Raw genomic sequence first — 15015 nt, 5'->3', positions numbered from 1 at the left:
GAGCAGCATATATGCTACACAGTTGAAATATTTAGTTTTTGACTGGTATTGGTAGATACTCAAGGTTGTGGTGTTGGTATTGGACATGAAAAAGTGTAAATATCTAGTCTTAATATTTTCAGAGTGGACATTTCCTAATAAATAACATTATTTTCTCTTGATTTCGTTCACTAAGCTGCAGACAAATGGTCACAAATCCCTCTTCTTTCATTCCAGATTCTCACATTTGAGACAAAGAATCCCGTCGAGCTAGCCGAGCGTCTGCGTGCCGTCTGCGGGAATCAGAGCAATGCGTATGCACGTCTGCTGGAGTACCGGCTCAACGCCCTGCGTGGCCTGTGGGGGGCGCAGCGGCAGCTGGCCCTGGAGGAGCAGCAGGAGCGAGAGGGAACCGGAGGGGCCGACGAGGAGACCTTGGCCCTGCTCAAAAGACAAGGTCTGCTCCAGCAGCCCGAGCAGGCGCCGTTCACCTCGCGCGTGGGCCTGCTGCTGGTCTTCCCGCTCCTGCAGTCGCAGACGCGCAGCGACCCGGCGCTCTGCGGGGTCACGGCGGAGGTGCTGCTGGCCTGTCTGCGCGACTGCCAGCCGCTCAGCCTCAGCAAAGAGCCGGCAGACTGCCTCAACGGCCTGGAGGCGCTGCTCTGCTCCTGGCTGGAAGACGGCACCCAGGAGTCCAACCAGGCTCAGGTGCAGATCCTCCACACACACAGGCAGAGGGAAAACGCCGCTGCTGCTCTCGTAGCACTCGCCTGTGCCAGGTGAGGACATTCTGAAGAATTCTCTGAGAATTAAATGATTTTCAATAGCCTTTATCCCCAGAAAATTATATTTAACACAGTTGGAAAAAATAATAAATGCAGATGAAAACAAAACCTCCTTGTTAGAGGAACATGTTCTGGTTTCTGTGCTCCATTTAACAAAGCAAATCATTAAAGCTGAATCATTTTGTTCTTTGGACAAAATATTATATTTGACAACATCATCATATCGAGTTTTTGAAGAATGCTGATCGACATTTTTCAAAAATTAAAAAAAAAAAATTAGGAAAACTGAAACATCAGAGAACGAGTTTTCATCAATAACAGTGTGCGATGACTTTAGTCAGTGATGAATCCTTGCACCCGTTATGTCCTCTTGCCATTTTTCCCCAAATGTAGCCTGTAATTGACTTGCAATTGTGTTAATGATGCACGATAAATGATTATTAATATAAATATGTCAGAAATGATGTATATACACCATACTATATACTTAAAATCAATTCCAGTATTTGTTTCTAATGCATCTTGTGTTCGACACCCACCCAGCTAAAGAGCATCACGTTGTTGTTTTTTAACTTCCGGCTTCTGTTGGTGACAAACGACGTCGACTTGTCAAAACCAGAACTCTCCTCTCTTTGTTTGGCGTCTGTTGATGCTGAGGGCTCTTTGTTGAGATCCAGCCCTGGTGCTTTTTTTTTTCTACACTGGGAGACACTGGGAGCTAATTATAGAACCATCAGCTTTTACTCCCACTCACCTCTGGTGGCTCCAGTTAGTCTATTATGTGAGAGGTTAACGTCAGCAAATAAACGGACTGTACATGTGTGTGTGTTTCGACCAGGGCTGAAACTGTTACTTGATTCATGGATTATTTGTCAACTATTTTAGTCTCTCTGATTTTTCAGCTTCTTAAATGTGAATATTTTCTGCTTTCTTTGCTCCATAGAACAAAGAAATCATTCAAACTGACTCAAAACAAGACGTTTCCAGCTTGTGTATTTCTGAGGTCATGAACTCTGAAACTCTGAGCATCCTCACCAACCCTGGAAAACAAAATTCTGCCACACAGATGTGACGGTATCTGATAGAAAATATGCAATAATCACCACAGTCTTTTTATTTGGCTGTTTTCCACCATGACTCAGATAAACCTCACAAAAGGCCACTATATACCCTCGATTGTCTCTGTGAACGTCGATTAACCTTGTGGGGGAACTTGTGTTTTCAGTTGTTTTGAGTCACACCATAAATGCATATAATCTATTCCAATGATATTTTAAGGATGAGCTTTCACTCACGTTGCTCCTGACTAATCTGCCAAATTATTTCCAAGGGGATCTCTGAAGACCTTCATCCACACAGTTCACCTGCTGCAGAAACAAACTGATCTGGGACAGCTCCCCGTGTCAGATGTCCTGTACAGGTTCGGTAACTTTTAGATTAATTTAAGAAGCTTCGTCTTAGTGAAGGTAATTATTCATGGTCCGCAATTCCCACTGTGTTTGTCCTGTTTCAGACTGCTGCTCCTGGAAGGAGGCCCGGGCTCTCCGTCCTGCCTCCTGGGCGGCAAACACTGCGTGTCCTGGGGTTTTGAGGACATGTTGCCCACGCCTGATAATTCTGCTGGAGCTGCAGAGAATAAAGGTGAGGGTGGGAAATAAAAAAAACAGGACTGATTTCAAACTGTCACAATGACCTCTCACTGACGCTGTCGCATTCCGTCTCGCAGACACTGACCTGGGGCGCTGTCTCGCCACAGACGGCCTCTATCTGTACACCACCAACTCCTCTGGGAGAGGACTCAGCAAGCTGGGCTCTGGTTTACACGGGACTCTGAGGTAATTTGACTCTCGCTCCTTCGTCTGCTGCGAGAGAGAAAGACAGAAAGAGGGAGTGAAACGCTAAAAATATCCCTCATTATTTACCCCGTCCATGGCAACAGCAGTGTTACGTTATTTCCCGGACGTTTGTAAATTAATATCTGCAGTTCAGCGTCGTCACATCCTCCCTCACTTCTTTGATTGACTTGGTTGGTTTTTAGGGGGAATGTGTTGACCTGTGTCTTTACTATGATGCCACATATTGATTGTGAATGATTTCAGTTTGGAAGTAGATGGTAGCTTCCTTCCACCATGTTTGTTTTTTCGTCTTCATGGACCTTCATGGACCTGCAGTTAGTCTTTGTTTTACTTGCAGAAAAAGTACATAAGCCACATTAAGATCTACGGAGGAGGATTAGGACCACATGTGAAAATGGTTTGGAAACAAAATTCTCAGATCAAAGTTGGAAGATTGAGGGAAAGAAATTGTGAAAAATAAAGATTGAATTCATAATAGGGACTTTGTAACAAAAAAGTCTGAATTCTGAGGAAAAAAACCTTAAACAAATTTGAGAAAAAAAACTAAAACTCTGAGGGATTTTTTAAAAAAAATTGAGAAGAAAAACTAATTTCACAATTTTAAGAAAAAAAGTCAATGTTTTAAAAAAAAACAACAACCTTACAATTCTGTCCTTAAAACTCAGGTTTCAAATAAAAACAGGCAGAATTCTAACTTTTTATTTTGTTTCCAAAAAAGAATCCTCTTCTCTAAAACTCTGTAGTGTGTTGTAAATCGCAGTGTTTCCCAAACTTTTTATTTGGGGAGCAACTCTTTAAGGATAACAAAATTTTCATCACCCAAAAGTGCATATTTGTGCGTATAGAGACTAATTCACAGCTAATACCATTTTTGAATTGGCAAATTAATAATTTTCAAGAGATGTTTGGAAAATTAACAATAAAATTATTATTTCAATCTTCAACATATCCACATAAATCTAAAAAGGCTGAGAAAATTAGATTGGGGACCCAATAGAAATCTTCCTCGACCAATCTGTGTGTCCTGACCCAGTGGTGACAAGGACATCAAAAATAGTGTGACCCAAATTACCGTAATAGATCTGAAATAGGTTGCTGCGAGGAAGGTTTATTGATATCCTCAGTAATTCATGTGTGTACATATGTCACAATGCAGAATGTTTACATGTTGCTGTATCTAACAAACCCAGTTGTACTCACTGGGCGTCTGACGATAAAAAGTCAATAAACCTGTAAAAACCACTGCCGTGTGTTTGTGTAGGGGTTTCGTTTACTGTCGAAATGAAGAGTTGGAGCCCGGTTGGGTGGTTTTCAGCAGCGGTCGCCTCCTCCACCGTCCCTCCTCCTTCGATGCCAAGCCTCATCAGCTGTGCCAGGTCATTGACCCCTTCACCCTCCAGGTACTGGTCCAACGTTATTCCACCATTTAGTCATTTGGAGTAAGGAAACTAGGAAATAATCACATTTTAGAAGCTGAAAAATCAGATTACTTGTTTCTTTTCTTACCAATGCAGAATAAGTACCAATACATTCCCAGTTCTTGACACCGCCTCCCTACGCTTCATGCAGCATATGATCGACTTGGCCACACAAAAAAGAAGGAAACACATTGATGCTGACTTTGTTTTATTCAGGATTCAATAATAATAGTAATTCTAACATGATGCAAGTCCAGGAAGTGAAGAGGCAGAGTGGACACATCCATGAATTTATACGGAGATTGAAGCTCAATCAAAGCTGTGTTCAATCGTGTGGCCATTAAAATCCAACCCGCACTTAAAAATTCAGCAGACGTGGGGGTTGCGCTGGACAGCATCGCTGGTAGAGTTGGCGTCAAGAGGCTGAGGCCTCCCACATCGAGCCACGATTGAGTGCTGCGTGTCTGCCTGCTGACCCCGTCCCCCCCGTCCCCCCCACCCGCTCTTTTTCCACACACGTCTGTCCAGGCTCAAAAATAACTTTTTTTTGTCCTCTCTTTTAGGTGTGCCAGATTGTGCCCATGCCAGCCCATCACTTCCCTGTGGGCAGCAGCATGACCACGCTGCACCTCTGCTCAGATGGAACCTACCTGTACTGGGTCTGGTCCCCGGCCAGTCTCAACGAGAAGACGCAGAAAGGCCACTCTGTCTTCATGGATGTTTTTCATCTGACTGTGAGTACAGATATCCACTCTGCTAAACGAGGACTTCACCTGTACATTTAGTATGAATATCAATATCATTATTATTATTATCTATATTAGGGCTGAAACTAACTTCTTCTTTTCATAATCGATTAATCTGTGTTAATCTGTGTTTCTCAAACCTGGAAAGGACGACGTTCTCAAATGTAACCAAAAATGATTAAGTTTGAATGATTTCTTTGTTATATGGAGCAAAGAAACCAGGAAATATTCACATTTAAGAAGCTGAAAAATCAGAAAACTTGCTTTAATTCCTTAAAACCCTATCAAAATAGTTGACGATTCATTAAGTAATTGATTAATAATCGATTCATTGTTTCCTGGTTTTAAAGGCTTCATTGATAATCATCATTTATGATATTTTGATTAAGAAATACAAGCAAACGACATAATTGTGTTTTAAAAAGTCACTAAATAACGCTTTTTATAAATATTTGTGTTTTAGCTGAATTTAATCATATTTATAGTCCAAATTAATTGTTTCTAACACACGTAAATAAAAAAAACTGTAGATATTTTATTTTTGAGTGTATTTATAGTGTATTGCCACTCTCCTTTAAGAAGCACAAACGTTATATCGAGTTTATATCACCCAGCCCTGTTATGTATCTTAACCTTTTTTTACCTCTTTCTTTTTGGCGCAGACTCAGACGGGCTTGTGCGTCGCAGACATCTTGCAGGAGAGAGTTATTCTCACTCGCAAGGAAGGCGAGTCTTCCAAGTGCTTGAACGAGCTCCTCTTGAGTCGAATGTCACGCTTCCGGGCCTCACACTCCGCCACATTGGCCGCTCTCACCGGCTCCGCGATCACCAACACGGTCAAAGAGGAACCGTCTGGTAATACATCAGCAACGACACTGTGGATGTTGTCAAATATGTCAGGAAAGTATGAAAATATGTGTTTAATTCTCTCACAGCTGTCAACACCAGCTGTGGACTCCCTCTAAAGACTCTGAGGAAGACCCCCATGTATGTGTGTGGGACGTACCTGGTGATGCTGGTGTCACCTCCTGGTGTTTCGGGAAGTTCCGCCACTCGCTCCCTGTTCGGAGGAACCAGCAGCCTGTCGTCCCTCAAGAGTAAGAGCACACACACACACGATGACTAAATCAATTTTAGTTCACTCGCAAAACAAAAACTGTTGATTTCTGTCACAGTTTTAGCCTCCAGTCTCGTGTTCAGCTTGGCTGATGGTCAGTTCAGCAGCCGCGCAGACCTCATCGATGCTCCCGGGAGTTCTCTTGGCAGGGGAGCGCAGGTGGCAGGACTGGGTGAGCTCAACCCCTCTCACACACATTGTCTTTAACCTCACAGTTTACGCACAGTCACTCATGTTCATCCTTTTGTTTTTTTTAACATCACAGGAGCGTGTTACGACGCACTGAACAACTTGATCTGGACCTGCTCCAGCGATTACATCGACCAGTGGTGCAACCCCGGGAACCAAGCCTTTCATCACGTGTGCCATAGGCTCGGTGTCAGCCATGTCATCAAAGAACCCAAAGAGGAAACAGTAGCCACTGGCGAGGTCATCAACCAGCTGCTTCATCACGTAGGTGCCATGTGCATCCACCAGCTCAACCTGCTGGCGGCCAGCAGCAACAGTCTGCCCCTGGGCGCGTTGCTGGGGAAACAGCATCCCATCGAGGCCCGTCACTTCAGCAGCATCTGTGACATTATGGAGAAAGCGATGGTCAACGGAGACACCTGCATCATCCGCTGCATCCTGGTGGTTTTCCAGGTCAGGGTGAATCACTGTGACTCATGTTTCAATCGAAATGGCATCTTGAGTTTACAGGATCCATATTGTGCTGCATGTCTCAGTCAGAGATGCACGGTATCGGTATCGGCACATATTGGCTTTAAAATGTATTATCGGATACTTGCAAAAGGTCCAATATTGCTCATTCCTACTCTTTTTTTGTGTCTGTAATGGTAATTTATATCTTTACGTTTTCATCCTTGTATTAAATATGTAGTAAAGTAAAAGTTTCTTTAAAGCAACTACACTTTGTGTTGAGAAAATTACAACTGTGCTCGATGAAACACTGGAGCATAACTCCTCCTCACCTTAATGATACAAAACCCTCATCATGCATTTGGAGTGAGAGAAGAGCACGTGTCTTTGTATTAACTTTTAGCGTTTTGTTTTGGTCCGTCGTCTCCAGGTCGTGTTTAGGTTTTTCAATCCTCAGTCAGAGCAGAACAGGGAGAGCGTGCGCCGCTCCGGCCTCCTGCTGTGGCAGCTCCTCATGGCTCCGGTGGATCAGATAGGAGCAGAGATTCAGAGGGAGGTGTGCATGGCCATCAGGTGAGTCTAGTAATCCCACATAAACACGCATGGTGTGTTCATTTAGGAAACGGTTTGTCATCATATTGATATTTCTGTCTCTGCAGCTCTGGCTTGAATACTCTGTATCAGGGTGAGGCTGAACTCAACAAACTACTGAAACTTGTCCTAACTGAAGGTGATCATCATTATTATTATTATTATTATTATTATCATATGCTTCTGGCTTGTAGGAAATGTGTCTCATTTCTGTTATTTCTCTGACTCTCAGGTGAACGGAACACTGGCCTGTCCCAGCTTCGGGACGTCATCCTCACTAACTTGGCAGATCAGCTGCAAAAGAATAGATTTGGTAGTGAAGAAGACGACCACTACAGGTAACCGCATTTTCTTACTATGAACCTGATGTTCTTGCCAACAAAACCACCGGCTGCCACAGTTTAACACCCTTTTGCCACCATGTTCCACCACATAAAAGAACTCTCTCTCTTCCTGCAGTCGCTCCTCTGGGAATAACGTGGATTGAATGGTATCTATCCCTGTTCATACCCACAGAAAATGTCTCTTTTTTCCTCCAGACTGAGTGATGAGCTGCTGCATTACATCCTCAAAACTGTGGTCCGGGAATCCTGCCTCCTCATAACCAAATGTCAGACTGTCGCCCGAGACGACTTCCAGAAGCTGCTCTCCACTGTACCAGTACGAGTCCTTCACCTTCACCAAAACACTGACCTTTGCCTTTCCGTGTGATATTACTCATTAAAAGTTGAGGATGGTCTCCTCCTCTCCTCTCCTCTCCCTCTGCTCTCGTCAGGTGGTCTCACCCAGTCTGCGCTACCTCATGGCCGTTCAGAACCACCTCCTTAGTAACACCATCCTAATCCGCCCGGACGATAACGATGACAGTGACAGCTCCCTACAGGGGGAAACAATGAAGGTACAGGTAAACATCCCCTTTAAAATACCCCTTCCTCTCTGTGCACGTGGAGTCTTGTCACTGCCGTGTGAGGCCGACATGTGAGACGGAGCAGCGGGAAAATATGGATATTTATTCATGACGCAGCTGAATGATTACAGATGAACTGATGTCATACTTGGTGTTGGTATTGGTCCAGAACTGATTGAAATCATCGGATCGGATATTTTTTCAATGCTGAGAGCAGTTTTTAAGAATAGGAACAATCTCTGGTTTCCCCAGCTTCCTAAATGTGAATATTTCAACAAAGAAATGGTTAAAACTGTATAAGTTTGCTTTGTGGACGAAACATTTCCAGGTTTTGGAAACAAAAATCAAAATTTCAGCATTTTATGGATCAAACGACTCCATAAAATAAACAAAAGATTATTATTTTTCTTTGTGTTACTGATACAAGGATGGAAAAAAAAAGCAGTAGAACGTTTACAGGAAATGTTGGAAGCAGTATTACGTAAAAGTGGGCCTGTGTTCTGTGTGCCTGTCCTCAGGAGCTGCAAAGCAGCATCCTGTCACTAGCGACAAAGATCCTGGTGGGATGCGACGAAGTCCTGGAAACCCTTCAACAGGTGACCACAGCCCTGATCAACGGCGACATCCCCGACAGAGAGACACGGTAAACTTTTGACCCGCTCCAAAGAAATACATGTGGATAACAGCAATCTCACAAAAGCTTTGTACGTAACCTCTTATCTTATGTCAGGTGAATGTTTCTTTGTGCATTAACCTTAAAGTCTACAACGCTGACACAACACAATGTTTCCATGTGTATCGGGCAGGAAATAATAACATTTAGGGTTGAAAAATAATCGAAAAAGAATAGAAAGCTATGTGGCTAGTGGTTTTTAACTATAATTCCTACAAAATTCATTGGGGCGCCATGAAATTAGGTCACATGTCCTAGTGTGCTCACTAAGTTTGATGAGCAAGGTTCTTAAAAGTGTGCTCAGATATTTAATGAAAGAAAATAACAAAAAGATAACCAGAGCAGTCAGTGTTCAGGCCCCTAATAAAGCCACTGTGAAACAAGATTTAACTAACGTGGAATAATCTTGAAGCCTCTTTTTTTAAATGAGAAACATGAGAACTCTGTATTGGATCCAAATGCCAAGGATTCAACACCTAAACTTTTAATTTGTCTTCCTTTCCTCAAGGTTGAAAGGCCTGGAGCAGGTTACTAAGGCAACCATGCTCGGGCACCTGCTGCCGGTGCTGCTCACCTCTCTGATGCACCCCAACCTGCAGACGCTCACTCTGGCCGACGCCCTCATGCCTCAGCTGGTGCAGCTGGTTCTCTACACCAGCCAGGTTTGATTGCTTTCCCAATCAAAAGACCCGATTCTCACATAAATAAATCCTGCTTGTTCTTATTATTATTTCCTCTCTCTGTTTTCCAGACTGCTCTGTTACTAAAGACTCAGTCTCCACTCTTCACCGAAGAGCCTCCACCTCTGAGTGGCGCTGCAGGACAGGGAGCAAAGTCAACGGACGACAAGTATGTTTCTTTAAAAACAAACTGGTCTGATCGTCTTCCAGTTCCTGTTGTCGTCTGTTTTTAGTGGAACTTGTTTGTGTCTTTTGCCGCTAGAATCCTTGACGAGCGCGAGGAACCAGGTTTCCTGACAGGACTGAAGATCCCAGCCCCATGGGCTGCTGGGAAAACGGTGGAGACGGTGCATCCTGTGAGGGACAATTACAAGTTCAAGGAGACGGTGCACATCCCAGGAGCCCGCTGCCTGTACCTGCGCTTCGATTCCCGCTGCTCTTCACAGTACGACTACGACAAGGTAACGACAAAAGAAAGTGTCACTTTTTCAATCTCTGCTTCAGGGGATTTTCACTCTTAATGTGTTCTCTTGGTGTTTCAGTTGGTTATTTACGCCGGCCCCAATACGAACAGTCGTAAAGTAACAGAATATGGAGGGAACACTCTGGGATATGGCAGCCGCAGTGTCTTAGGGACAGGATGGCCCAAAGACCTTGTCAAGGTACAAGACACAAATGCACGACAGACACTCAGTCTTTTCCAGACAATGGAAGAAACTACAATATATCTCTGTTTCCTGCTTTAGGTTGAAGGAGACACTGTAACCTTTTCCTTCGAGATGAGGAGCGGACGCGAACACAACACCCCCGACAAAGCCATGTGGGGATTTGCATGCACTGTCAGAGCTCAGGTAAAATGTGGGACGAGTGCCACATCCCAGACATCAACCACTTAATCGTTTTAGCTGATTCATCGGCTCCAAATGGACATTTTACAACCTATTATGAACATTGACAGACCCTGGCTCGGATATTGGCCGATGATGTAGAGTTGCACCCACAGCAATGCTTTCTACTGGCTAGTAGCACAAATTTTCAGCCAATAACTATTATTGCTCATTAAGAGGCCACTTTGTCTAAAAATCCAACAGGAGTCGATTTTTTTCAAACTTACTTCATCAAAAAAAAGAGCTTTCGTGTTCCAGCCAAACGAACCTTACTTTAATTAACAATTCTACAGCACACATACGTTTGTGAGACGGCAACTCTCCTCTCTACTTCCACAAAACAAATACAAACTTGAGCTGAGAGGAGCAGATACGAGATGCATTCAAGAAAACCTCGTAATTTCATTAAATTCTTTGTGGGACATAGCCTCATCTCCCACAGTTAACACTGATAAGAGAAAAAAAAACTTATAAAACAAAATACAAACTATAGAGACCCAAATCACAACATAAATCGTGAAAAGAGCCAATTTGTGCGTAATGTACAACAAATTAGCAGCCATATCTGTAAAACCTGATACCCCGATATTTGGTAAACTCATTAAAACTTGATTTTATGCATGTTATTTAAAATAAGCACACATAAATCTTAACTTAAAGTTTGTGGAAAATTCTTCAAATTTGTTTTGGGTACCCAAAGAAATGTCCACTACGACCCTACCGTGGGTCCCGACCCAGTGTTTGACACTCAATCTGGGATTGAGCTTCATTTACTGACATTTTTTTGCTATGGGCTTTACTGATGATTCAAACTATTGATATTCTATCGGCGTCTTCAAAATCCACTATCGACCTCCTAGATTTCCCCACACTGGCAACTTTGTGTTGTGTTTTTTTTGTTTCCAGGAGTCATCTGAGGACGTGTCTGGAGGCCTCCCCTTCCTGGCAGACCTGGCTCTGGGTCTGTCGGTGCTGGCCTGCTCGATGCTCCGCATCCTGTACAACGGGCCCGAGGTGACGAGAGAGGAGGAAGCCTGCCACGATCTACTCTGCTCAAAGCTGCTGCAAAGGTGACCGCGGCTTTATGAAAACGGTCATGTCACATGGTGTTTTTAGCAGCGTTCCCACGGTTATGACTTCCCTGGAAAAAAATCGGCTATAAAACTGACGTAGCTCATGAGAGAGTCGACTGTGAATGTTGCTTCATTCCAAATTTAATGTTACATTTTTGCTACAAAGCCTGTGAAAGGGTGAGTGGATCTAAGTAAGAACTCAATGTTTTGTAAATGACTTGATTGGGTTGTGGAAATTGAATAAAATATAGTGGAAAAGCTTTGAAAATGAATGAGTGGAAACCCTGTTCTCGTGTGAGAGGCTGAAAGGGTTTGAATTGAATGAACATAATTTGGGTTTTACATTATAAACAACATATTTTCACACATCAATATCACACAATACACTTACTAACCAAAAAAAAAAGAATAGGCCGAAGCCTGAAGCCTATTTTTGCATCTTGATTTCATGAGATTTGCCAGAAAATTAGCAATAAAAACGATGATTTTACATTTTCATCTATCTGGTGATTTTGACCAGTGTATAATAACACTTTTGTCTTATTTATTTCAGTGTAAATCAGTCGTGAACATAGTATTGTTCAATTTTGACCTCTTGGCATGTTGCTACACTGTTTTTTGGGAGTTCTAATAAAAAAGGAACATAAGCCCTCACTGACTGACCATGAACACTTCTCTGTTTTTGTTTTTTTAGGTGCCAGTGGCAGGTGGAAGCAAACGGCGCGATCTCCCCCGCGCTCACGCCCAGCCCCTCACCTCTGCCGCTCACCATAGAGGAGGACCGTGAGTTCATCTACCCGTCCGACGTGCTCATCCCTCCCCCGGGCCTCATGCCGGGGAGCTACTTCGACTTGCCCCGTATCCGCCTCCCTCCGGGCATCATGGGGAGACTGCGAGAGGTTTCTGGAAGAGCTCGACCACAGTTTCGCCCCAGCATCAAGTAAGACGTTCACGTAGTAAACACTACACACGTGTCAGTGGTCATTAAACATCTCTTTTGTAATAGTGTCCTGACAGCGGCAACGGCATATGCTTTTTTTGAAGGGAGGTGATCAGGCCAGATGTGATGGAGGAGGTGATCGTGTCCTGCGTGATAAAACACCTGAACCTGGTGGACGCCCTTCAGTCCCTCGTCAACTACCAGTACCGCGAGGAACACGCGGAGGAGTACGACCTGGTCTGCAAGATCATGGCGGAGACCTTCAAGAAGATCAACGCCATGGAGCGTCAGCTGCAGGTAAACGGAAGTGACCTTGTGACCCGTTTATTTAGAGGATTTTCTTCTCCGTTTCCTCCATGTGATAATGATAACCACCACCGTGTGAAAGTTCAAAACTCTGGTGAAATCGTTTCAGTATACCTTGTCTGTGTGCAACCTTTTGTTATCCTTCAGATTATTATTATATCCATGAATTTGCGGTAATTTTTGAGGGAGTTAACGTGATCTTTTAATCTCAATGGGACCAACCTGCTTAATTAAAGGTTAAATAAATAAAATAACACTGGTCATGTGATGGACTGGCGACCTGTGACGCCGCTTTTTCACCCTATGCCTTCCCACGACCCTCATGTGGAAGATAAAACAGTTGAAAAATGAATGAATGAATGAATGAATGAATGTATTATTACTTATTACTGCATCTTATGTTTTTTCCTCTGTTGCTTTCAGAGTGTTGCAGAATTGGAACAGAAGTGGCAGAATGAGGTGGAGGAGGCTCAGCAGGGGAAGCTGGAGAACAACACTCCTTTCTTTCATGACTACCACTTCTTTGAGGTATCCTTCACCAAAATCCATACCATAAACATAAAACACCAAACACACTTTTTCTGAAAGTGTTACAATAATCAGTGACTATTCCTTGTTGTTTTTGTAACAGAACAAAATCAAAGAGCTGGAACTTCTCTGCTCCTTGAAGGAGATTCCAATCGATTTCAGTGACTTGGAAAATGTCGTCCTTGCATTGAGGCGAGTTATATTTTCAGTTGTATATATTTTTAGATCGTGCACGTGATTGTCATATTCATCACGTGCACGATCTCAGTCGCTTCTCTAACGCGGTGGATCTGTGCCGGCCTGCAGGGAGAAGTTCTTTCAGGAGGTGAACAGCACGCACACGAGGAGCAGCACGCCGCTCGCCAAAACTAAGACCCTGGTGAAAAGTCTGATGAACCGCACCGAGCTGCTGCTCCACGTGACCATAGCACCACACTGCAGGAGCCTGACCACCACGCCTGCTGGAACACCAGGTCCAGGTACACGTCTACTCGCATGTTAGAGAATAAAGCCTTCGATTAATCAGAGACAGAGACGTTCACATTTAATGCAAGGAATTTAAGGATCTTTCTAGGTTTATTTTGGTGTTTGTTTTTTTGGGGGGGTTCTCATGGCCATGAAAGTCCTGGAAAAGTTATGAAAAAATGTTTTTAAGGCCTGGAAATGGTAAGGAATTTGGTGAATGTTTTGGAAAAGTTTTGAATGAGGGACGGCTACAGCTGATGTCATTCACTCACCAGATTTCAACAACTCTCCTCTCCGTTCCTTAAGATGTGCATCAGTGAAATTAAAGCACATGAGTGGGTGCTAATAATGAGGCTCTTAGTGTAGTATGTCATTACTATGTAATTCTGAGTTTACTGTGGGTGGAGACAAAGATATTCCATTTCAAATTCCATGCTGCAGTTTTGTTACACAGCCACAGTCATAGGGCTAGTGCATTCAATACTGTGCCCTGTATTCGCTCTGTGGGCCAACCTTTGTTAAACTGCTTAAATGAAGTCATGGAAATGGGGTAAAAATGTGTGTGAACCCTGATTATTATTATTATCATAATTATTATTGTTAATAATAGTAATAATAATAATAATAATAATGATAATAATGATAATCCGTTTTTCCATGTTTATCCGAACTGTTAAATGTTATTCAGTGAGTCAGAGACGTTAGTGATGGGAAAACGAGTTAGATTTTCACTTAAATGGTTCTCATTTTTCTGCATCAGCCTCTAAGTCGGTGTCCGATGCCAAGACGATGATCCCGCTGGTGAAGCAGCCGGTCTTCCTGCGCAGCATGTCCGCGCCGTCCGACTTGGAGATGATCGCAAATCAAGATTTGGAGTTCACGCACGCGGCGCAAAGGTCTGTTCACATGAGAGCGAAAATCAGAGGTGAATAAACAAACCAAAAAATGGGAGAATTTTATTTCTTAACCGCTGTGTGTGTGTGTGTGTTTTTTTTATTGTAGGAGGCGGCACCACCCGACCAGTCATCGCAGCAGCTCATTCACTCTGCTGCAGTCTCTGACCATCGAGGACAGTCGAGACAAGCCCACCTACAGCGTGCTGCTGGGACAACTCTTTGCCTTCATCGGGACGACGCTCGATCAAGCCGTAGGTTAAATTCTACATCTGAGAAGAGAAAAGTTCAGAATGGGGTGAACTCTGCTCTGACGAGATATTTTTAAACCCTCCTGTAGGTGTCGAGCAGCAGTTTCCTGTCTGCCGCGCAGACCCGCTGGAGGCGAGGCAGCACACGGAAGCAGGCGCTGGTCCACATGAGGGAGTTGCTCACTGCCGCGGTTAGAGTGGGCGGGGTGACGCACTTGGTGGGGCCAGTCACGATGGTCCTGCAGGGTGGCCCGAGGTAAGAGGATCTATGTTTTAGATCA

At 43.7% G+C, this 15015-nt stretch overlaps 1 protein-coding gene across 5 annotated transcripts in view; it reads left to right on the top strand.

The window, feature by feature from the left end:
* LOC122770128 (probable E3 ubiquitin-protein ligase HECTD4) overlaps positions 1-15015 on the top strand; it is a 43300-nt gene that overhangs the window by 5013 nt on the left and 23272 nt on the right. For 3 of the 5 annotated variants that reach the window (XM_044027126.1, XM_044027123.1, XM_044027124.1), the window contains exons 2-31: positions 217-758; positions 2095-2184; positions 2278-2405; positions 2491-2599; positions 3882-4020; positions 4602-4772; positions 5447-5639; positions 5720-5881; positions 5960-6073; positions 6167-6543; positions 6971-7113; positions 7200-7270; positions 7364-7469; positions 7671-7791; positions 7907-8035; positions 8557-8681; positions 9220-9373; positions 9463-9560; positions 9654-9852; positions 9934-10053; positions 10138-10242; positions 11185-11348; positions 12046-12291; positions 12396-12588; positions 13021-13125; positions 13229-13317; positions 13432-13604; positions 14351-14486; positions 14593-14737; positions 14824-14990. In XM_044027126.1, coding sequence (XP_043883061.1) covers positions 217-758; positions 2095-2184; positions 2278-2405; positions 2491-2599; positions 3882-4020; positions 4602-4772; positions 5447-5639; positions 5720-5881; positions 5960-6073; positions 6167-6543; positions 6971-7113; positions 7200-7270; positions 7364-7469; positions 7671-7791; positions 7907-8035; positions 8557-8681; positions 9220-9373; positions 9463-9560; positions 9654-9852; positions 9934-10053; positions 10138-10242; positions 11185-11348; positions 12046-12291; positions 12396-12588; positions 13021-13125; positions 13229-13317; positions 13432-13604; positions 14351-14486; positions 14593-14737; positions 14824-14990 — 4814 coding nt within the window. The remainder of the gene's footprint in view (positions 1-216; positions 759-2094; positions 2185-2277; positions 2406-2490; positions 2600-3881; positions 4021-4601; positions 4773-5446; positions 5640-5719; positions 5882-5959; positions 6074-6166; positions 6544-6970; positions 7114-7199; positions 7271-7363; positions 7470-7670; positions 7792-7906; positions 8036-8556; positions 8682-9219; positions 9374-9462; positions 9561-9653; positions 9853-9933; positions 10054-10137; positions 10243-11184; positions 11349-12045; positions 12292-12395; positions 12589-13020; positions 13126-13228; positions 13318-13431; positions 13605-14350; positions 14487-14592; positions 14738-14823; positions 14991-15015) is intronic. The other 2 variants (XM_044027128.1, XM_044027127.1) reach the window with 1 other exon arrangement.

Source organism: Solea senegalensis, linkage group LG5 (genome assembly GCF_019176455.1).
Source record: "Solea senegalensis isolate Sse05_10M linkage group LG5, IFAPA_SoseM_1, whole genome shotgun sequence".
In the NCBI taxonomy this organism is placed as follows: Eukaryota; Metazoa; Chordata; class Actinopteri; order Pleuronectiformes; family Soleidae; genus Solea; species Solea senegalensis.
This window is presented reverse-complemented; position numbering and strand designations above follow the sequence as displayed.